Below are 23226 nucleotides of genomic sequence, written 5' to 3' on the forward strand. Positions count from 1 at the left end.
CTACCTTTGCCCCTAAGTCAGCAATGAAGGTCTTTCCCCACCCCCACTTGCACTCCCACATGGGCTTGCTGGGCTTCACTTAGAGTGGAAGGGGAAAGAGTCAATTTATTCTATGCTCAGAACGGAGTGTGGCACTTTACCACCCAACTTTGCCTTCCTAATGGCTGTCTGAGGTGGGCCTCACCACCGAGTAACTAAGGAAACTGAAGCCCTATGGCCTGTGGTTGCCAGGAGAGCTAAGCTTCTTAAGAACCCAAGGTGCAGCCTTTATCCTTTCTGCAATGTAAATGAGGGAAGATATTTTATGTGACTCCACTACCCAAAGTTATTGGCCTTAGGCTAGAACCCGTGGAATTGGTTAGGTGCATGGTCGGCATAGATGTCCTTACAGAGGCAGCTGAGCACCTGCAGAACAGACGTGGAGTCCACCTGAAGATGAGTTATCAGAGGCCTCTTGTCTAGTCGTCCTCTCGTTTGCAAGCATTCACTGGCCCTGGCAGTGCCCAGCTCCTGACAATTCCTGAGCTCTCTCTGCCTTCTTTCCTCTCTGTCCTCCTCCTAGGTGGACTGTGGTTAGCACTGTGTCATGCTCTGTCCTCCTCCTAGGTGGACTGTTGTTAGCACTGTGTCATGCTCTCTGTCTTACCTGTGTCCCAGGGCCCTGTTTCTTTTATTGCCTTCCTGAGGCCGGTGCCCCCAGTCTTCCTGGTCCTCCCTCAAGTCCTGGCTCTAAAGCCCTGTTGGCCAGTCTGTACAACTCCCAGCTTGCCCATCCGTCCCCTAGTTTCCCTCTGGTTTGCAGCTTGCTTCTGCTAGTTACCCCATGCACCCCCCCATCTTCTTAGGAGTACTGTGCTTTAGATCAGTCGGCCTCACCGTGCTCAAGAAGTGCTTTAGAAAAGGAGGCAAAGGTAGAAATGAATGTTGACTAGAAGCTTCAAGTGACTCTCAAAGACCTGACACTAGTGGCCTTTTGTCTGTGGCTGTCCTGTTTTACCTACTATGTTGAAAATGGTTTGGTCTACATGTGCTGCAAATAGGCCTTGTGTAGGTCTTAGTAGCCATCTAATCCACCTATTTGTTTATTCATCCGATATTAACGAATTTTACACACATTCACACAAGTGCACACGTGCGTACTAGAATTTCAAATGTTGTAGGTGCTCAGCACATACTGGTGTGCAAGGTGGTCCATCTCACGGTGGAGTTGCTGTCTGGTGACAGATAAACCGTCACCAACAGTAAATTGTGATGGTGGGCCACAGCAGTCATTGAGGTGCACCTGCCTGGAGCACTTACCTTGGAGAGAGGAGGCTGCTCACAGGACACCTCCTGGATGTGAAGGAGTTGGGCTAGTAGGGAGAAAGGTTACAGTGGAAAGAAATGGCAGCCTTGGTAGGTCAAAGCTGAGAGAAAGCCGGGGCTCTCACAGGGGTTTTAGATGAATGGGCTTGGCAGGAACAGGAAATGCACTTGGGAAGGGGAGTGGCTGGAAGGCCTTGCCTTTTATGCTTGGATTTGGAATTCAGTGTTGGGGTTGGGGGATTGACTGAAGGATTTTCAGGTAAGAGGGATATTTGAGAGGTCACTTCAACCAGAGGTCAGTGGTACAAAAGAACAGTACTGAGGAAGTTAAATAAAGATAGAGGCTGTGGGAAGGAAGAGGAAGCCAAGACTTCAAGGACCATCAGATATCAAGAGCTTTGAACCCAGTGTCTGATCAATGACAGGAAGTGAGGCAAAGTCCTTTGGCTCAAAACCCCAGTCTGTCTTGGTCCAGGGAATGGGAACATGTGAGAAAGAAGATCCTGACAGGAAGGAGGGATGTCGTTTTGAATTGCCAATGCTCTCCCTTGGCAAACACATTAGAAGATGAGCCAAAGCAGCCATTATCAGTTCCCAGAATTCATCAGGAAGCCAAGGACTTGCTGGTGCTTAAGTGGTGGGAAAACCACGCAGGAAAAACACTGCTCTTGTTTGGGATGGGGGCAGGGGTTGGGGTGGGGTGCACAGCTGTGTTCTTACATATAGTGTGGAGGGAAGGAGGGGACCACATTCAAGCACAGAGACTGTAACCTGTATGAGCGACTCTAGGGCTCTTTGAGTAACAAAGGGAAATGTTCATCCTGGGAGGCTGCAGCTTGGCAATGGAGTTAGTCAGCTCTCTAACTTCTTGTTCTGGACTGTTCTCAGTCTCATGACTGGCCTGGGCCCATGTTATGATTAAGGTAAGGGGCAGGCAGGTGGGGTGGTACTGTCAAAGGTGTTTTTATAATGCTTCGTGTCTGAGGTCCCCAGTAAAGGGCTGTTATTGTGGTCCAGAGGAAGCTTTGGGATGGCAAAGAGACCACCATAAGGAAAAGTGCTCTAATTTGAAGGGATTGTTGCACTCTCTGTGTGCGTGCATGCGTGTGCATGTGTGTGTGTATGTATGTGTGTATGTGTTTTGTTGTTGTTTCAAGACAGGGTTTCTCTGTGTAGCCTATGCTGTCCTAGAACTCACTCTGTAGACTAGGCTGACCTCGAACTCATTGATCCATCTGTCTCTGTCTCCTGAGCACTGGGATTAAAGGTGTGCGCCACCACTGCCAAGCCTGGGATTTATTGCTTTTAAACTGGGGTTGAGTGAATAAAAGATATGAAACTCGAAGATACCAAATATTTTGAGCACCTCACTATTGAATGATAATTTATGTGAACTTAAAAACAGTTTTCCACAGGATTTTTTAAAATGACAATTCCACTTTGTGTCTTTGTTTATCCTAGCAATACTATGAGGAAGCCACTTTCTTATTTCCCTTTGAAAGATGTGGAAACTGAGACACACAGAGATTAAGTGACCCATCTAACAGTTACACAGTGTCTATGGGCAATGTTAGAATCAGAACACAGGCTCCTGACTCAAGACGTTCTCAGAGATTGGGTTCATTGGCTTCTCTGTGCACTGCAGTGGGAGAAAGAGGACTCCATTTTGGCCTCTCACCTACTGGATTTTGTCTTTGAAGTTGCCTGGGGCTTTGCTGGAGAGTCCTTAAGACCTGGCTTCCTTTGGCCTTTGTCGCCTTTGGTAAAAATGTTTGGGTCTGCAGCCACTCCTCAGCTTGTGCTGCCCTATGGGTTCCAGGGAAGCGAAATGCCACTTGGAAGGCCCTAGGCCAGAGGAATCTGGCTGCAGGCCTTCCGGTGTGCATTCCATGCCAGCTCTATTGCCACTAGGACTTTGATTAGAGCAGCGCCCGTGCTGATGCTAAATGACCTCACAGTGAAGACGTTGCAGCTGAAGATGAGATATGGAAGCTTAGAACAAGTCTTCTAGAAGGAGAAACCCTGCACTCTCATCCTGTCCCACTACCTTCCAGGCACCCAGCAGGATGTTTTGACTTTGATTCCCAGGCACTGGCTGTTGCCTAAGCTTCCTAATCTTAGTTCAGCTACTCTGGAAAGTGCCATGGTCTCAACTCTACAACTCAAGCTCCTTACAATCCCGGTGAATGTGGAAGACATTTTTGATGGCTTCTTTTCATACTTCTGAACTAATGATTCTGTGAAGAAAACCAATGAACTTATCTTTGGAGCACTCGCAGGGGGCCATAGGCAACACAGAGCCCAGCCCAGTCCCTCATCGCCTGCAAGTGAGCTCTCTGCTGAGTAGAGTGCAGCCCCAGTTCCTCTGTAAAGGACTTGAAGGTCACTGGGGTGCTGCTCATGGTTAAAGTGGAGTCTGGGTTGTATTTCCTGTGACCAGGTTATTGAGATATGCAAATGAACGAAGGACAATGGCTGAGGTGGAAAGCAGCTATGCCATTATCAAAGCATGCAGACACCCGAACTCTCTTTTTTAAAGATTTACTTATTTTATGTATATGAGTACACTGTCGCTGTCTTCAGACACACCAAAAGAAGGCATAGGATTCCATTATAGATGGTTGTGTGAGCCCCCATGTGGTTGCTGGGAACTGAACTCAGGACCTCTGGAAGAGCAGACAGTGCTCTTAACTGCTGACACCTCTCCAGCTGACGCTGCCTCTCCAGCCCCAGACACCTAACTGTTAACTCTTATAACAGCTCCATGAGATTTACATCAGCCTGTGGAAGAGGACATTCTAGCCCAGAGATGAGAAATGACTCACTTCTGTCGGCCTGGCATATATGAGAAAGTACATCTTGTCTTCACATCCCTGAATCCACTGTTGTGGACCAGATCCTGGATAGTCAACCTCAGCAGTGATCCACAGTCATGTAAAGTGGTCCTGAAAGTAGTCAGTGTCCCAGGTCCTGGTCAGCACCTGCAGAACTATGCTACAATCTGCTCTCTCCTTTAGGAGCCAACCCAAACACTTCTCGCTTGCCCATGAATGTATCCCTTTCAGAAGCTCTCTCTCTAGTTCTCATAACGTCCTTCTGGACCAAGCCTAAGACTCTTGCCCACATCACCTGGTCCACAAGGAAACAGGCGCTTACTTATTCACAGGCTTGAGGGGCTCCCCCAGTATCCTGAGCAGACTCGCCCAAGCCTCTAAGGTTTTAGTGAGTTTCACTCTGCTGGCTTTCATTGCAGACGTACTGAACTCCACTTACGCCTTTCCTCTTCCTCCCACCTCAGTCTCTAGAACCCTCTCTGCTTCTTTGCTTTCCACAGATGATCAAGGCCCTGGGTGCTTTTTCAAGTCTTTTATCTCCTTTGACCCATTTGACTCTGGTCAGAGGGAGTGCCCATCAGAGTAGCTTTAATTAACAGGGGACTCTTGAGATGCGTGAGCGCTCACTGCCAGTGAGAACAATACTATTATTAAAGGTCGACATGTGAAAGGGATATGTGACACCAGCTACTAGACTAGGTTAGTTGCTTCCTCACCTGCCTTGTTGGGCTGTTCTGTGATCGCCTACTGTTAAAAAACCAGCCTGCCTATCTGAAGCTGTTAAAGCACTCAGATATTTTGAGCACTTATATTCATAAATCAGTTTACCTCTGTATGGTAAATTACCTCTCCTTATCTGTAACCCCAGCCAGAGGGAGAGCGTTCAGTGTGTGTCTAGACACAGCTCCCGCGTCATTGCCCTTTCCTACGGTAATCAGTCCAGAGCCCTTTGGTGATATTAACCAAACAACCTGAAGTCAGAACCTCTCTCTCTGTCTCTCTGTGTCTCTCTGTGTCTCTCTGTGTCTCTCTCCCTCTCCCTCCCTCTCCCTCTCCCTCGGTGTGCGGCTTGGAGACAGGGTCTCTCTGTGTAGTCCTGCTGTCCTGGAACTCTCTGCAGGCCACACCGGCTCACACTCAGGAATCAGGGATTCTCCGGCCTCTGCCTCCTGAGTGCGGGGACTAAAGGAGTTCACGGCCATGATCGGCCTAAGAAGCGGCTCATTCTCTACATTCAAGCAACAAGGAGATTAGAAGTAGGGAGTTAGGATTTATATGATGCAAGTCCCCAAGAAAGAAGACGACAACTTCACCTGAAGAAAGGCCACCATATGAGGTTGCTGAAAGGACACGTTAAGCTTCCACTCTGAAGAGACCCTGAAACCATCACTGGACTCCGCCGCATTTTCAGCCGTTCATTTGTGTGTTTGGTTCCATTTGCTCTGCTTAGTGAGACTGTCATAGTTAAAGTTTTAGAAGTCATCCCACCCAAAAGAATGGCTGTTTTGTTTTGTTCTGTTTTCTAGACAGGGTTTCTCTGTGTAGCCCTGACTGTCTTGAAACTCACTCTGTAGGGCAGGCTGGCCTCAAACTCAGAGATCGGCCTGTCTCTACCTCCTGAGTGCTGGGATTAAAGGCATGGGCCACCACTGCCCAGCAAAAATAATGTTCTTAAACTAATCTATTTTGTTGTTAAAAAAAGTATGTTTCAGATAATGGGGGATGAGTCGATGAGGAACATTATGCCGTGTACTGCTTTATCTGCAGAAATGTTATCTTGCTGGAAGAACCAGAGACATAATAAACTCAGGACATGTATGCTATGTGTCTGTTTATTATTTCACAATTGCTTCTCACTAGGATACTGAATTTCTAGCCAATGGCAAAAAATTAAGATCATCCAGCAGACTTCCCAGGCTAGACCAAGATTCCTATTCTTGAGCCTAGATGGACTTGGGAAATCTGGGTAATCACTGTGTCTCAATTTTCCTTCTTGTTACAGTGAAAGAACAAAGCTTTCTCTGAATTTTGAGAATACCATGTGGCAAACACTAGAACAGTATTGTCAATACATTGAACTCCAGAGGGAGACGTAGGTGGTGAAGTGGGAGAGGGCGGGCAGCAGGTTACAGGAAAACCACTAGACAGGTCAAGGGCTGTGTAAAGAGCTGCATGGGTGGTTGCAAGAAAAGACAGACAGGGAGATCTCAGGCAGTCAGGACAGATGAAAGGACAGGAGTGTTCACACAGGCAGACAAAACGGAGGAGCTAGGCCTGGCATGGAGCCCAGGTGCTTGCTTAGCGTGCACAGCACCCTGAGTTCCATCTTTAGTGCCTCGTAGAACTGCGTGTAGTAGGGGAGCACTTGAAAGGTGGAGGCAGGAAGATCAGAAGTTCAAGGTCTTCCTCAGCCACATAGCAAGACCCTGTCTCAACAAACAGACGGATTAGTGAGATGTGGAGGGCAAGAGTCCCTGACACACGGGTGTGGAGGAGGAGGAAGTGAGGAGCAGGTGAGCTGATGCTAACTTAGGGCATTAAGAATGGGTTCTTAGTCTCAGGGTGGTCGCCCCTCGTCCTCTAAAGACCTGAGTTCAGCAACAGCACAAATGTTTCTTGGTATTTTGACTCTTCCTTTCTGAACTAGAAAATAGTTGACTTTCACTTGCAAACTTCAAAATACATACTTTATGAGGCCTGAAGATTTTATGTGTGGTGAAGGTGAGGTGTCCGTTTCCTGTTAGCAGTTCAGATTGGTTAGTAGGAAGCCATGCTCTTGTGAGGCCTTATGGCAGGAATCCACTTTGGTTCTTTCTTGCTTGGCCTCTGAACCACACTGGGTACTGCAAAGTGTACCTTGCTTCCTGGCAGAAGCTCTTTCTGTGAGTGAAGCCCTGGTCATTGTGAGGCCATATTCCCAAGCCCTTCTCCAACCCGGGGTGCTCTTAGAAGCCCTGCTCTCCTCCCTGGCTCTACTCGTGTCTGTGGTCCTGCTCTAGCTCCACTCACTTGTGGCCCTGACAGCAGAATATCACGAAGCTCTTGATTCTCCACTTCTTGCATATGAAATAAGTACATTTTAGTTTAGTGGTAGGTGGCACTATGTTCCACAGAGACAGAAAAGTATCAAAAGTACTTAACATGGTTTAGATAGGTCCCAGAAATGCCATGTATGTGCATATGTGCATGCATGTATGTGTGTATGTGTGAAGTTATTTATTTTATGTATAGGATATGGGCTTAACTGAGACAGTGCATGTAAACCCCAGCCACTTACCTTACATGTAATAATAATAAAAATAAATAATAAACGAATCACTAGACTTCAGCTCTCCAGGCCAACCCGATTCTGGGGAAGACGTGCAGAGTCAGTTGTGAGCAGAACAAAGCTGGTGTTTACCCGGCTCAGCATTTCTAGACTCAATAGTAGTCCCTCAATACTGTTTTGAAATTTCGATTAGCTCATCATGCCACATATTCACTGGGACACTGCTTTAGGGTCTAGGAATAAAGTGGGTAAACAAGGTACACCAAAGTCTATGCTTTGAGGGCGTTTAGTTTCACAGGGGACAGCAACTGGTCAATACATCACAAAAGGACCGGGAGGCTGAAAGGACCAGTATTATGGGAGCATCATGGAGTGGGGATATGGTCTACACTTGAGGATGAAAGAACCTTACAACAACAACAACAACAACAACCACCACCACCACCACACCCTGGCAGTGGTGCAGAGCTCTATTTGGCAAGAGGACAGGGAGCTAAAGCAAGAGAGATGTTCTGTGCAGAGAAAGCAGGCTCTCTGGAAGGGGGCGAGGGCTGCCAGGGTCCTCTGATTTGTTTCAGGAGCTTAAAGACTGTGTCTGAAGGCCTGGGTCACGGAGTGGCACCGGGTGCGTTGTTTGATTCGGGGCTGTTAAGGATGCGGCACAGGTCACCTGGGTCTTGGGAGTCTCTTGGGCATGTTTGTATTCATCCTGAGGGACTGAGCACGCTGCAGGGTTTAATGAAAAGTGGTGTGGCCTGATGTGTGTTTCCAAGTGTGTCTGCTCTGAGGAGGCCACTCCTGTTGTCTAGGAGACAGGAAAGTAGGTTAGGGGTTGGCACTGCAGAAGAGAGGGAAGTAATGGGTAGATCTGAATTACAGGGCCTAGTGTTAGCTTGGGGGCAGGAAGGGGTGCCCCTATGTTCCCTCCTCACATCTGACTTTCAGAGCTGGGCCACCAGGCATGGCACTCATGGGAAGGAAGATCTTCTTTCTTTACTAGGGAAAAGCTTTATTATCTTTATATTGAAACCTGAGAACGTATTGAAGTGTTTACTGCCCTCGGGAAATTTGAGCACTTCACACGTGGGGAAGAAAGACAGGTTTGGGACATTGATCTTGAGAGTCTAGAGCTGCACACTCTGGTGCTTCCTCTTTGATTTTTCAAAAGCAGACAAACTGCTGTAGATTCAATCTTTTTTTTTTTTTTCTTCAAGCACAGACTTGTTAAAGTCCTGAATTCATGAAAGTTACATTTAAAACTGGTCTCCTGCTTTCTCACCTCCGTCAAATCTGTTTCTTCAAATCTGAAAACCCATATACAATCAGCTACTGAAATCACCCCCGCCTTCTCCCTTTCATTAATGTTTTAAGTCACCTCTTAGGCTTCTGGGTAGTTAGATTTCTGATTGGAACAGTCTGAGCCCATTTGATGGCCCCACACCTCGGGCCATGTTAGGAGTCACTCTGAAGTTCCTTTTCTGTGGTTTGGAGCGACACTGGCAGGTATACCAGGGCTAGAAAAGACCTTCTGCTACCTTGATGAAATCCGTCATCCAATGCTAGTACAAGCTGAAGCTTGCTGCAAGTTCTGGAGTTGACCTGGGTTCCCCTGGACAGAATGAGATTCTTTGGAACTTTGGGCTTGCTTTCCAAGGAGCAGTTCTGAAGCAAATTACAGCTTGATCCATGAGATTCCTTAAAGGGAAGGAAAAGGAGCCACAGATCGTGTGCGTCAAGACTAGAAATGTGAAATTAGAAAGTCCCAAGACACCTTTGCTTAAGTACAGGACTAGACTTGGGAGATACAGGCCATGGGACATGTAGTCCAGGTCAGATGGTCAGATGGTCAGATGGTCAGATGGTCAGATGGTCAGATGGTCAGATGGTCAGATGGTCAGATGGTCAGATGGTAGGGTCTCTCCTTTTCTTCTGTCTCTGTTGCTTTTAAACACACACACACACACACACACACACACACTCACACACACTCACACACACTCACACTCACACACACACACACACACACACACACTCACACACACACACACACACACACACACACACACACACACACACACACACACACACACACACACACACACACACACACACACACACTCACACTCACACACACACACTCACACTCACACACACTCACACTCACACACACACACACTCACACTCACACTCACACACCCCTTAGTTTGTGCCTCCCTCTACTCCTTGGTGGTGGGAACTGGGACAGCCCTTCACGTGCTGCCTTAGCTCCCAGGAGCAGCCCCTAAACGCAGGCAAATGGAAGTTCAGAGCTCTTGAGGGATGGGTCCCCCCCACTTCTTACATTCCCAGTTGACAGTTCAACTCTACCTATGCCCCTTTCTGCAGCACGCCACCTCAGTGAGCATCATGGGCTTCTCCAACACTGTGGAGATGGAACTGTCATCTACGAGGCTGGCGAGGACCATCGAGCCACAGATCCACAGGGTGAGCAGCCTGACGGCTGCTCCCACCCACACAATTCCGAGCTTACTGAGTGGCCCCTCACAAACTGTGTCCAGCCTGATGAGTGTTTCAAACCATGCCATGCCAAGCCTGACGGCCAGCCACCTGCAGCCTGTGCCAAACCTTGTGCGTGGCACCTTCCAGTCCACGCCCAACCCGAGGGGTGATTCCTCCCAGGCCATCACAAGCCTGGCGAGCACCCACTCACAAGCTGGGCCCAGCCTAGTGTCTGGGCACACCCAGGCTGTGCCAAGTCTGGCCACTTGTCCTCTGCAGGGCATGCCTCCAGTTTCTGACCTGCATGTGGAGCCCAGATCTGTATCCAGTCCTGGGTCTGGCCCAGCTGCAGAGAGCCTGGGACCCAGGGATGGGGCTGAGTCCTCCCTGGGGAATGCCTTGTGTAAGGTAGGTCTTAGGAAAGTGCACTCACTTTTGTTTATGATGATGCAAAAGGGTGGCCACTGGCAGCCTCTTATCTTAGCCTTGACTTAGCAGTTCTACTGACGGCCACAGTGTCAGGTTTGATTGTTGACTTTTCACCTTTGACAGCTGGAAAGTGAGGATGGTACCCGTTTCACAGACTCAGTAGGACAAGGTCCCACAGCCCCCAGTCTGGATGGTCCCAAGGATTTGGCTATTCCCTCAGAACTGGAGGAACCAATTAACCTGTCTGTGAAGAAACCTCTCTTGGCTCCTGTGATCAGCACAGCTGCTGCCCCGCAGCAGTCCCGGAACCCGAAAGGTGAGGCTTGAGCGAGTCATTGCCATCGGCCACAGCCCCGAGCAGCTCACTCAGCACCTCCAGGCGTGGTGCGCGGTCGGCCTCAGTCTGGGGAATGCTTATAAGTCTGAGTTTGCTTCTGTCCCTCAGAAGTAACCACATGCTTCTGCGTCCCTAACCCTGGGCAGCACTGGTCTGTGTGTGGCCCCCTCGCTACCTTCCCTACAGAACACATCCTGGGGAGCCCAGCTTTGTATGCAGGCACAGTGGAAGGAATCACTCCAGAAGAGCTAGCCTTGGCAAAATGTTGAGTGAAAGGGCACATCTGATGGATGTCCTTTGTGAAATGGGTATCTACCATCTGCCTCAGTAAACAGGACTCATTAAACTACTGCATAGGGTTGGGGGACAAAAGAGCACAGTGAAATCACTCAGCTACCCATTCTATAACAGCAGCAAGAGTTTTCCAAGTACTCATCAGTCATGTGGATTTGAGCAATGCCTCATAGTGAAGGGACTTTGGACCCCTGGATTTCTTCTTAGGGAGTTGGTTTCTTTCCTTCCATCATGTGGTTCCTGGGGATTGAACACAGGTTTAATCTCGATAACAAGCACCTAAACCCATGAGCTGTCTAGCCAGCCCACCGATTTCCCTTTCTTAAAGTGGTTCAGTGTTTTGTTTCATCTGATAAGGGCTAATCAAGAAGTTAGAGTGAACTACTGGCCACTTAGGACTTTTTCTTGTATGATATTATTATTTTGAAATGGATCAGTCTATTTGTAGGCCCTCAATACATACAAGAACAACAATTCCACCCACTAGATTATTTTTCTCTTTGTATTGACAGACCAACTGAAAAGTCGTTGGTCCTTATTACATAGAGGAATAACCCTATTTTCTGTGCAACTGAATGAACATTTTAGACCCAGCTTTGCCCAAGGAGAGTGAGTAGGACAGTGCTGATAAACGGAAGCTCCTGTTTGTGCCCCACTGCTGTTCCCCACTCATCCGTGTTGATTGCTGTGCGCTGGCTTCCAGGGGAGCTGCAGTAGCAGAGGTTGCAGAGAATGACAAGAGATAACATTAGTGATGGGAAACAGGCGATTTCTAAGCTCTTGGCTGTTGCCTGTCAGCAGCCTCTGAGAATCATCTGCCCTCTTCTTTGCCAAAAGGATCATGGGTTTCATTCTCTCTCAGGAAGGAGACCCATGGTAGCATTGTCACCACCAGGATGAACACATGTTGGTAACAATTGCGTGGCAGGTGTGTGACCAAAAGTTCGGAGGATAGAGAGGAGTGGAGGGTCTCAGTGATAGAATCTTGCCACAAATGCATGTCACGGCTCTTTCATTTGTCTTTTTCTTTTAGAATATGAGAATTTTGAACAAGGAGCCCTAGAGCTGGATACAAAAGAGAATTCGAACAGCAGGTAATGGCTCTTGGCCAACTTTCTCACCCTCAGCTTCCTGTCCTGAGAGGTTGGCACAGGAAGTAATCCTGTACATGAACTAGAAGCAGAGTTTTGTCTATACCCATTGTCACCTCCTGCCCTCAAGTGGGTCGCTGTGGTTGGACGCCTGTGACAGTTGTGGGCAGGCATCGTTAGGTAGGCACTTGCTCTTCACGGAGCCCTCTTTTGACTACAGATGGTTGGAGATCTTTCCGGTGTCTGACAGGATTGGCAGGGTGGAGCTTCACAAGGGGCAGAATGTGGATCTGGAAAGGGTTAACCGAGGAAGCCTTGAATGGCATTCTGTTGTGGGATCATAAATGAGCTATCTGTGGCTCCTGCTGAGACCCAGGGTGTCTCTTTTACTATAGCGCTATTGGCAGTGAGCCCAAGATCCCCTACGTGCGACTGGAGAGGCTCAAGATCTGTGCTGCCCCATCAGGAGAGATGCCTGTGTTCAAGTTGAAGCCCCAGAAAAATAGCCAGGATGGGAGCTTCCTCCTGGTGATCGAGTGTGGCGCCGAGTCTTCCAGCATGTCCATTAAGGTACCACCCGGGTGTGCTTGGTCCAGGAGCTCCTCTTCTTTGCTGCTGCTGGGCTTTTTGTGATCTCCAGTGGGACTGTAGCTAGCCTTGTCCTATGCTGCATGGGATCTGTGAGATACAGCAGGGTTGAGCTGGGATTTGGCTGGTTTGTGGCCCTGGAGTAAGAGGTCCTTGTAGCAAGTGCTCCGTTGCTGTCCGTCTTCCCATCCCCAGCCCTGCCAACCACTTTTCCATGCTGTACTCCAACTGCTCAGACTCACTTCTTCCCCAAGGTCAGCCAGAACAGCCTGCCTGACGCCAACCAGGGCCCAGGTCTCGGGGGAAGAAAGGTCACTGTCACATCTCTGACTGGGCAGCGGCCGCTAGAGGTGGACAGCACATCTGACGAACACAGACTCATTCCCCGAACTCTGGGAGCCAAGAAGTGCACCCCAGCTCCCATAGAGAATGAGGACTTCTGTGCTGTGTGCATCAATGGTGGGGAGCTGCTGTGCTGTGACCGCTGCCCCAAAGTGTATCACCTTTCCTGCCACGTGCCAGCCTTGCTCAGCTTCCCAGGGTGAGTCATGCCATCACCTGGCTAGCAGCATTAACTTCAGGGTCATATCATGATTCTGACCGGGCCCACGGCACTCCCAGGATGGGCTTACTTGGGCCTGAACCAAGTCTAGATCTGTGAGGCTGTAGACTGTGCAGTGGTGCTTCTGCAACAGATTTGTCTCATGCTTGGCCCTGCTCCCTGCTATCTCCTGTGCTTTTCTGAATTCATGCCATCTTCATTTATTTCACTTCTTTCAAGCTTGTGGCTAGTAGGCATCCAGTCATTGATGCAGGTCTGGGGACACAGTTTCTTACTTCATCATCACCCCACTTCTCTATGCCTATTCTGGGCAGAGGGTCAGGGAAGGATGCTGAGTTCTAATATGGCTCCACCTTCTGTGCAGGGGAGAATGGGTGTGCACCCTGTGCCGCAGCCTGACGCAGCCTGAGATGGAGTACGACTGTGAGAACGCACGCTACAGTCATCCTGGAGTGCGGGCACTTCCTGGCCTGAGCATGTATGACCAGAAGGTAGGGAGGGTTTGGGGAAATGTCTTCTATGTGAGGCAGTCCCTTGTACCTACAGAGAAGTCTTTTCTCCGAGAGGATGGCAAGCCTTTTTTGGGAGGGGGGTGTTATTGGTCAGCTTCCCATCATTGTGACAAAATAACCAGGAAAGTCAACTTACAGCACAACAGGCCTATTATGACTCAGGGCTGCATTTCATGGTCACTCGGTCTCATTGTTCCCAAGGCTGTGGAGGGGCAGGAACATTACAGTGGGGAGCATGTGGGAGGACAGAGCTTACCTCATGTATGTCAGAAGGCAGGAAGGGAGAAGGGGCTCCGGGGACAAACTGTACCCACTTCCTCCTACTCGTCACCACCTCTTAAAAGTTTGGCAGCTCCTATCAGTCCAGAAGTGGACTGATCCTTATGTAAGGCCAGAGTCCTGATTAAGTCACCTTCCAAAGGCCCTGCCTCCTAACTGTTGCCCTGGGACCAAGCCTTCAACACAAGAGCTTCTGGCATGCGTGCGTTCATGCATGCGTGTATGTGCTTTTAAGGTGCTGTCATGAGCCAAGCCTGATGACTTGGCCTCTGGGAATTTATATGACTGTTCCTTTCCAAATAGTTTTCCACTGGCCTGGGAGCTCAAACTGCCTTCTTAGGGTGGCTGGCACCCTTGGGGTCAGAGCCAGACAGTTACTCAGGTTACCACCCTTAGTTTTCATTGAGGCGGAGCCAGGACAATGTGCCCCTTGCCCCTTGTGGTTTCTGCAGAAGTGTGAGAAGCTGGTCCTGTCCCTGTGCTGCAACAGCCTCAGCCTGCCCTTCCACGAACCTGTCAGCCCCCTGGTAAGGAGGCCCCTGCTGGTTCTGCCTGCTTTTTTCCTTTCTGCGGTGGGGACACCAAGGGGACATGGGCATTCCTGTTTCTTCCTCTCCCTCCCTGCTACTGCATCAGACCTGACTTAGCCAGAGACATGTCTTCCTCTTTCTCTGCCTACACTTTGTTTCTCATCTCTTCTGTACCTTCACTTACACTCCAACTCACTCTCACCTCTTCTTCTCTGTGTATTCCTACACTAATTTTCTCTTCTTCTTCTCCTCCCCTTCTCTCCTTCCCTAAGGCCAGGCATTATTACCAGATTATCAAGAGGCCCATGGACCTGTCGATCATCCGGAGGAAACTGCAAAAGAAGGACCCAGCTCATTACACCACTCCAGAGGAAGTGGTGTCAGACGTGCGCCTGATGTTCTGGAACTGTGCTAAGTTCAATTATGTATGTTGGGTTTGTTTTCACTATTTCACAGTGGCTCTTAGATGGGCTTAGGGTGTGGGTAAGAGAATTTGGAAGCAGATCTCTGGAGTTGTCTGTGGTTTAAAAGCTCTCTCCCAAATGTGGGCCCTAAGCATGGACTTGGATGGGGGAGTCGGTGAGGTGCTCACAACTGGTCAACTGTGGGTATCTACCTAGATGGCTGCCAAATGGGTTATCTTGAGTCCTAGGAGAATGAGCCAAGTTCCAGGTCTCTCAGGATGATATTCCATAGGCCAGCCAGGCTTGTACTTCCTGTGTCCTTCCTGGTGGAGGGCATAAGAGGAGATGGCCTGGTAGAAGCAGGCTAGAACACTGCTGTCTCTCCTCCTTAGCCTGACTCGGAGGTTGCAGAGGCTGGCCGCTGTCTGGAAGTGTTCTTTGAGGGCTGGCTCAAGGAGATCTACCCAGACAAATGCTTTGCCCAGCCCCAGCAAGAGGATTCAGACTCTGAGGACGTATCTGGCGAGAGTGGCTGTTCAACTCCTCAGGGCTTCCCATGGCCTCCCTACATGCAGGAAGGCATCCAGCCCAAGAGGCGACGGCGGCATATGGTAAAGAGCTTCTGCCAGCCAGTGGGTAAGGTGGATGGGTGATGACGTTGGCAAGGGGGCACCTGGGAATCATATGGAGAGCACAAGATGAAACTTCACTCTCAGCGATTTAGCATATGAGGTAGGTAGGGTGGTAGAAGCCATTACTCCAGCTATCAGTGAAGCCGGGAATCCTGAGGGGCCTATGTTCCTGCCCAGGGTCCTCTGGCAAGCTCACAGATCTATGGTACACAAGTGTTCTGACACCCAGCTCCATACTCATTAGACTACTCTACGATCGTGATACCCATAGAAAGAGAATTGCTTGCTATCAGTGCCTACCTTGGCTAGAGGAGAACAGAAGGGACCCTTTTAGGTCCTTGATATAAAAAAGGGAGCATGGGGGTTGCTCACAACAGAGAGACTTTTAGGACTTTCTGGTTCGTCTCACCTGTGTATTCTTGTGTCCCTCCCTCCCTTTTCCTCTTCCTTCCTCCCCTCCCTACTTCCTCCCATCTCTCTTTCCAACCTTTCTTCCTTTTTTTTTTTTTTTTTGAAAGAAGCTTTCTCGAGACTGGATTGGAACTAGCTATAGAGGTCAGGCTGGCCTTAAACTTGTGACAGTCCCCCTACTTCTTCCTCCCAAGTGTTAGGATTACAGGCGTGTGCTACTCCATGCAGCCATTCTGTTAAATTTCTCTGAAATGTGCTGCTGGCCTCCTGTGTGCCGAGGGCTGGTCATCAACCCCTGACTATTGCAACACTTAGTACACAGGGCCCTCGGTGAGCTCTGTGGTCGCCATTCCCAGGGTAGAAGGCATTAGCTCTGGAGGGCCCAGTCCTGACCCTGGTCTCCTGCAGTTTAATAAATCCAGATCTGAGTGTTCCGACTTACCTTTTATCTCAGGAGAATGAGAAGACAAAGAGAGTGTCGTTCCGTCTGACCAACAGCATCTCGCAGGTGTGAGAACTGGAAGGAGGTGGGGCACGCTGGCGGCTGGTGTCCTTGTCCCCGAGACCATCCCTACCCATCCTTCAGCTCATCCTCTCCAGAACGTGGCTGTGAGATGAGTCGTGCTGAGCGCGACGCTCCCTTCATCATTAGCATCTCCAGTGTTCATTTGGGAGCCATAGTGCACCCACCATAAAGACGATTTCAGTAAAACAGGGAAGGGGGAGATGGTCCTCATTGCCAGAGTAACCGACACACAGGTTCTATGCCTCTTCAGGCTCAGGAGGACCTGGCTTCCTTGATGAGCTCTCTCAGCTGAGTAGAGCACACTTGGCTCACCTCTCTGCAGCCAGGGCTCAGGAGCACCGTGTGTGTCTGAACTCCTGGCTTAGACACGGGTACAAGAAAGGAAGTGAGGTTTGGATATATGGCAGGCCTGTGGTCCCTGTCCCAGCACAGCCAAAGATTGTCACTGTTTGCCTTTGCTCGTCCTGTGGGGACAGAGGCACCTGCCACTGGCAGAATAATGGAGGCTTCTCGAGGCCCTAGGTCTCAATCGGTGCCTATTTGGGTTCTAACGGTTTTCAGGGTACTTGCTTTTCATGTCTGCTTTCCTGAGTAGGACGTAGGTGGTCACTGTGAAATGCTGTGTGTGGTTTGACACTCTTGGCTGAGCTGGGTGGCAGTTTTCACTCACACCCCAGAAGATGCCAGCTTCAGAGACTGTCCCTCTGTGTCCTGCCTTCCCAGAAGTGACTGGTGTGTGTGTCAGTGGCTCTTCCTCAATCCCCTCTATTCAGACATCTGCATCTTGAGTTCTACTTGGGACAGATGTGATGAGGTATCTGCTGCAGGGACTGAGGTCCCTGGCAAGAATGACCCACAGCCAGCGCAGCATGTCAGGCCTCTCCGGCCTATGATCCTAGATCTCTTTTTTATTCAGCCAAAGATCAGAACTGTGGCCATGCTGCTCACAGCTCAGAAGCAGCCAAAACTCTGTCACCCTTTGTTGTTGGAGCTTGGAGAAGGCTGGAGTGACTGGTAGGAGTCTGCTTAGGCATTAGTAGGCTGAGGGTGGAGAAGGAGAAAATTGAGAGGTGAGAAGCCTTAGGTAACCTTGAGGATACATTGGGGTTGTAGTCCTCACAGAATGCAGAAAGGCTTTCTGGAAGCCATGGGACTGAACTGGTGGCAACAGAGCCACAGGCACATTGTGGGCGGATCACTGTAGCATGGCAGGGTGTTTGAGAGGAAGCCTCTGAGACACATACAGGGACGGGCTTCTTCCCAAGCAAGGGCTTGGCTGAGGAAGGACCTACTAGATTGTACTGCTGATGGGCCTGACATTTCAGTGTCCTGAGGCGTAGCGTGGCTGACTTCAGGGGATTCTTGGGCTGTGGCTTTGTTTTTGTGAAGAGGTGTAGTTTAAGGAAGTGATTATTCATAGGGCTTTTCCTGGGAAGCAGTTTTCTTTTTACCAAAAACTTTTTTTGCGGGTGAGTCAGTGAGAGCACCCGATCCCTATTCCACCAGGCTGAGGGAGCTTCTTCCCTTTGAAGCAAGCCCTGCCCACTGTCTTGTCTTCAGCAGTGCTGCTGCCAAGCTGTCTGCAGCAGATGGGCTTTCTAGTTCCAGTTCTAGTTTGCCTGCTGTCTAGTTCCAGGCAGCCGAGTCTTCAGTTTACTCTTAGGTAGGTAACCTTTGAAAGCAGTCTTCGCTCCTTGTGCTCACAAAGGTTTTTGGTTGGGGCTTAGGCTGTTTCTCTTGAGTTTTGCATCTTTTTCTCTGATTGGTCTGATGAAGTTCCTTCAGTTCTTACCTTCCTAATGCCTGTCACTGGGCATCCTTCCTTTTGTGGCCTGTATTCCTACTATAGTCTTCATGGTGTTTGGCACTGGAAAGCCACAAACACTGTGATAGCTTGAAACCTAACAGCCTTTCCTAGAGCAGTGGAGACTGTGGCCATAAAATGGAAATGCCTGGTTCAAAGCTTGGGTTCTTTCTCTTGGTACTCATCGCTAGAGTGTGTCCTGTTAGAGCAAGAACCAGCCTCTGGGCCCAGAGATCTTGGATGTGTGGTGGGCACTTCTCTTCGCCCCTCTGTGGTGAGATACTTCCTTTGGGCATTTGAGCAGGGCAGATAGGGAAGAGAGATGCCTTTTTTTCTTTAAGGATGTGAAGCACTGGTCCATCATTTCTTCCCTATACTTGTTAGTTTGTGGAATTCCTCCTGGGACCAAGGTTAAAAGTTTTTTTTTTTTTTTTGCATGCAGAAAACAGAACTGGAAGTTTAAAAATTAACAAAAGCAAACACCTGTTCACTAAGTAACTCTGGCTCATTTTCACTGGATCCTGACTCATTTTCCCATGGTCTCATTGTAAAGTCAGCTAAGCTGTTTGGTCATGGACAAAATCAAGCAATGGGAATGCACTGAGTTCTGGTTGTGTGCAGCCCTAGAAGATAAGAAACTTGTTTCTGGCTGTGCTGAGAAATGCAATAGTAGGGCAGCTTCAGGGGACACAAAGGGGATTTTAGTACAAAAACTGATACAGGATGCACTTGCAAAGCTTCTCCCACAGAATATGGGCATTTCAAACCTCTTGAATTCTAGCAACAGGTACATACATGACTGCTGTAGGAACACAGAATGGCAGCTACCTGGCCTCCTTGCACGTTGCTCTATGTGAGACATTGTTGGAAAGCCAGTCAATGTTGGCTTCCTGTCCCTAGTTTAGCCACAGGTCTTTGTGTGCCTCTTGATATCTAAGTCCCCCTTTTTGCTAGGCTCTGCTTCACCTCCATTCCTACTGCATTGGTCACTTATTGAAGCACTTCTGAGCTGAGGGTTTGCCTCTGTGGCTCCTTTCTCCACTTCACTCACTCCTAGGCGCTTGCCCTCCCTTTGTCCATCTCCATGGCTACATCTACTACATCTCTTTCTTGTCTCTCAGACTTTCAGTCCTATCTAGGATTCCCTCCTCTTCCCAGCCTGAATCCAGGCCCCAACCTCCCAGCTTCCTGCTTGTCTGTCTGTCTCTGTCTGTCTCTGTCTGTCTCTCTCTCTCTCTCTCTCTCTGTCTCTCTCTCTCTCTCTCTCTCTCTCTCTCTCTCTCTCTCTCTCTCTCTCTCTCTCTCTCTCTCTCTCTCTCTCTCTCTCTGTCTCTCTCTCTCTCTCTCTCTCTCTCTCTCTCTCTCTCTCTCTCTCTCTCTGTCGTCTAAGCATGGCAGGTGTGGAGCTGCAGCCTCAGTATTGATTGGAAATTCTTGAACTTGGTATTACGCGCCTCTGATACATGTCCCTTATCTTTGTTGTTAGCCGATGACAGCTGCCCATCTGTTTTACTAGGAGCGTTGCTAACCAAGGGCTTCCTGCCCACTGCCTTTCTTCCTACTGACCGGTGTGTGTGCCGCCTCCTTCCCTTCCTTCCCTGTACTTCTAGTTCTGTATTTCCTGATCCCAGCTATGCTCTCTAAAGGTTCTGTTTTTCACTTCCAGGGCTCTGCAGGCTCTCTCCATTGCGTAGCTCTCTCTACACAGCCTATCAAAGGACTTTCAAATTAAAACAAAACTGTCACATCTGTGTCATAGACCTATTCCCTTCCCCATTATTCTTTTAAAATAAACTATTTGGCTGGGTGTGAGGGCATACATCTTGAGTCTTAGCACTCGGAAGGCAGACTAGTAGATCTCTGGGAGTTCAAGGCTAGCTTGGTCTATATGTGAGTAGACCCTGTCTCCGAAAAGGAGGAATACTTTTCGATTCTTCCTCTTCAGTCCTCTCTAGGTTTTCCTAAGTGACCACCAGCTACCAAATGACATGCCTTTCACTTCTCAGCTGCCTTGAGCTCCTCACAGAGTCTCACCAGCCCCTCATTCCCTTTGAGCAGCTCTCTCTTCATGTCTTTTAGGACATCCGAGGTTGCTACATTAGCTTTATCTCAGACACAGAGTCTGTGCTTGTTGGAGACCTAGACAGCAGAATGTGCCTGGCTGTCATCATTTTCTCCTCCTCAGGGCTTGGGTAAGCGAGGAGAATCATAGCTGCTCCTGTCTTTCATGAACCCCTTCTTCCTGGATTCGGCTCTCCTCTGGTGAGCATGTTCATGAGCACTTGCAGAGAGTTCTGTGTCTGAGAACAGGAGAACAGAGAGAGACACGCCTGTTTGTTAAGAGCCCCCATGTCAGTCAGCTTAAGTGGGAACTGGATTTTGTAGCATGTAACTTGCTGTCTGGCTCAGCTGGATTCCCACACTGGTGGCCAGCTCACCATTATGATCCATACCAGTTGGAACCTGCCTCAGTCAGCAGGGAGTTGAGGATCACGGGAAAGCACGCTTCCATGCATGGTTCAGTGCTGAAGCCAGGAGAATCCTGCTGAGGTGGGGGTCTGTTACCATGACCTTCCTGAGGGAGGGGGAGACTGGGCAGTGCTGTGTTTCTGAGCTGAGCCTGGCTCATCTGGACCCCTCCCACAAGTCTTTCTCATCGGTGTTGATCATTCCACATCTGCTTGCTTTAGATGTTACAGGAGCTGGAGGTACAGCTTTCTGGTAGTGGCTTTCTTGGAGGTCTTGTAGAAGGACGTCTGACTTGAGTTTGGGAATCTCAGTTTTGGCATTGTCAACAATGGGAGGTGTGACCTTGGGTACAGTTCTCCCATTTATAAAGTTAGGGGTCTTTCAGAGATTCTATAGTTCTAAAGATGACAACTATAGTTCTCACTCTGAATCATAATCAGACCACATAGGTTCAGAGGAACCCTGGAAGTGGGGACACAGCTAGTGAAGTCCCAACCAGGCAGGGTAACAAACTCTACAGGCCAAATTGCGCTGCTTTGGAGGATGTCTTCACTGGCTGGCTGCTTCTTGAGCCATATGCCCATACCTCAAGCTGGACGAGTCTGGGTGTCTGGACACATTCCTCCTAGGCCTGGTCATGTGATCCAAAGTGGCTAGGGGCAAAAGGAAAAGATTTAAGGGGAAGCATAATTGATTTTAAATGGACCTACACATTCAAAATCAAATAAAAATAGCACTTTCCTTTACCAGCAACTGCGTCCTTGAGTGTTTTCTAGTGAAAATTGTTGAAACCTGAACCCTGGGAACCTGAATTTCAACATCAGAAACACATGGACTACAGAAGCCCTTGTGGAAGGGGTGTGCATGAACACAGCCTAATTTCAAAATAGGTAGAGTTAGGAAGAAAACATTTATGAAAACCTTCTTCTCATTGCTAGGCAAAAGCACTTCAAGAAAGTTTTGTGTCTGGTGTGGTGGTGCACATCTATAACTCCAGCACCAGGGAAGCTGAGGCAGGGGGATTGCCTAGGCCAGCCTGGGCAACATAATGAGACCTTGTCTCAAAACAATAAATCAAATGACACCCCCCCACACACACATAAAAGCAACCCCCTAAGCTGAATAAAGGTATAAACAGAATCAAAGTGAGCTTTCTGATACAGTGACTTTCCTCATCGTCCTGTCTGCTCACGCTATATTCTGCACTTTGGTGGGGATTGTTTGTGGTGAATGTAAAGATTTTTATTCATTTGGAGTGACCTCTGAACCCTGTGCTAGTTATTGTTACCTTGACCTTTGAACCCCTGTGCTAGTTAGTTTTTGTGACCTTGATATAAACTAGAGTCACCTGGGAAGAGGAACCTGAATGGAGGAAAATCTCTCCATCAGATTAGCCCATGGACAAGCCTGTGGGCCGTTTTCTTGGTTGATGATTGAATTGGGAGGGGCCTAGACCACTGTGGGCAGTGCCACCTCTGGGCAACTGGGTTGTATAAGAATTCCAGCTGGGCAAGCCATGTTGAACAAGGTGGTAAGAAACATTCCACCATGGCTCCTGCTTCAGTTCCTGCCCTGACTCCCCTCACTGATGGACTGTGAGCGGGCTAGGGTTGGGGTGGGACGTAAGACAAGCAATCCCTTCCTTCTTGGTTGGTTTTGGTCAGTGTTTTATCACAGCAATAGAAAACAAAATGGCAACTCCTTTCCTAGTTTTGGTGGATCCCCTACCTTAGGGATCTTGATGGCACAGCTTACTCTTCACTGTGAAACCTAAATAAGGGACCAGGAAGTCTCTCGCTATGTAGAGTGCTTGCTATGCAAGTGCAAGGACCAGCATCTGAATTCCAGCCCCCATGCAAAAGGTGGGTATGACAGCCTGTGTCTGCTATCTCAGTGCTGAGAGTAGGAGCAGGGGATACAGGAGGATTTCTGGAACTTATTGGTCAGCCAGCCTTCCAGAATGGGGAGCTCCAGGTTCACTGAGAGACCCTGGCTCCAAAAAAAAGGGCACAAGCTGTTGGTCTGGCCTCCACACCCACGTGAATACATACAAGCACACACGCGCGTGCACACACACACACACACACACACACACACACAGAGTGTGGGGAGGGAAGAGGTCACACCGAACACCTTAGAATCTTGATTTCCAAGCATCCCTTCAAGCCATTGGTCATAATTTAAGGAGTAAATAAGGATCTGGATGCGTGGCTCAGTGGTTGAGAGCCCATACTGCTCTTCCATAGGACTGAGTTCCAGCTCCCAGAACCTACATTCAGCCATTCATAACCTATGGGAACTGCATCTCCAGGGTGGGGTTGTGGCTCGAGGGAGGCGGAGTTCCCATGGCAGCAGCAGTGGATAAGAACCAGGTTCTGGTGGCGGCAATGGTTCGTTCAGCAGAGCAGTTCTATGCGTGACTCCATGAATTGTTCCTGGCCTTAGTGGAGCT

At 49.0% G+C, this 23226-nt stretch overlaps 1 protein-coding gene across 1 annotated transcript in view; it reads left to right on the forward strand.

Moving 5' to 3' along the window:
- Positions 1 to 17951, forward strand: part of Trim66 (tripartite motif containing 66) — a 54555-nt gene extending 36604 nt beyond the window's left edge. The window contains exons 11-20 of the mRNA XM_032892939.1: positions 9793 to 10314; positions 10459 to 10651; positions 12000 to 12060; positions 12453 to 12627; positions 12900 to 13186; positions 13572 to 13698; positions 14451 to 14525; positions 14801 to 14953; positions 15325 to 15543; positions 16430 to 17951. Coding sequence (XP_032748830.1) covers positions 9793 to 10314; positions 10459 to 10651; positions 12000 to 12060; positions 12453 to 12627; positions 12900 to 13186; positions 13572 to 13698; positions 14451 to 14525; positions 14801 to 14953; positions 15325 to 15543; positions 16430 to 16489 — 1872 coding nt within the window. The 3' untranslated portion in view covers positions 16490 to 17951. The remainder of the gene's footprint in view (positions 1 to 9792; positions 10315 to 10458; positions 10652 to 11999; positions 12061 to 12452; positions 12628 to 12899; positions 13187 to 13571; positions 13699 to 14450; positions 14526 to 14800; positions 14954 to 15324; positions 15544 to 16429) is intronic.
- Positions 17952 to 23226: the final 5275 nt, after the last annotated feature.

The sequence above is a fragment of the Rattus rattus genome, chromosome 2, assembly GCF_011064425.1.
Source record: "Rattus rattus isolate New Zealand chromosome 2, Rrattus_CSIRO_v1, whole genome shotgun sequence".
Taxonomy (NCBI): domain Eukaryota; kingdom Metazoa; phylum Chordata; class Mammalia; order Rodentia; family Muridae; genus Rattus; species Rattus rattus.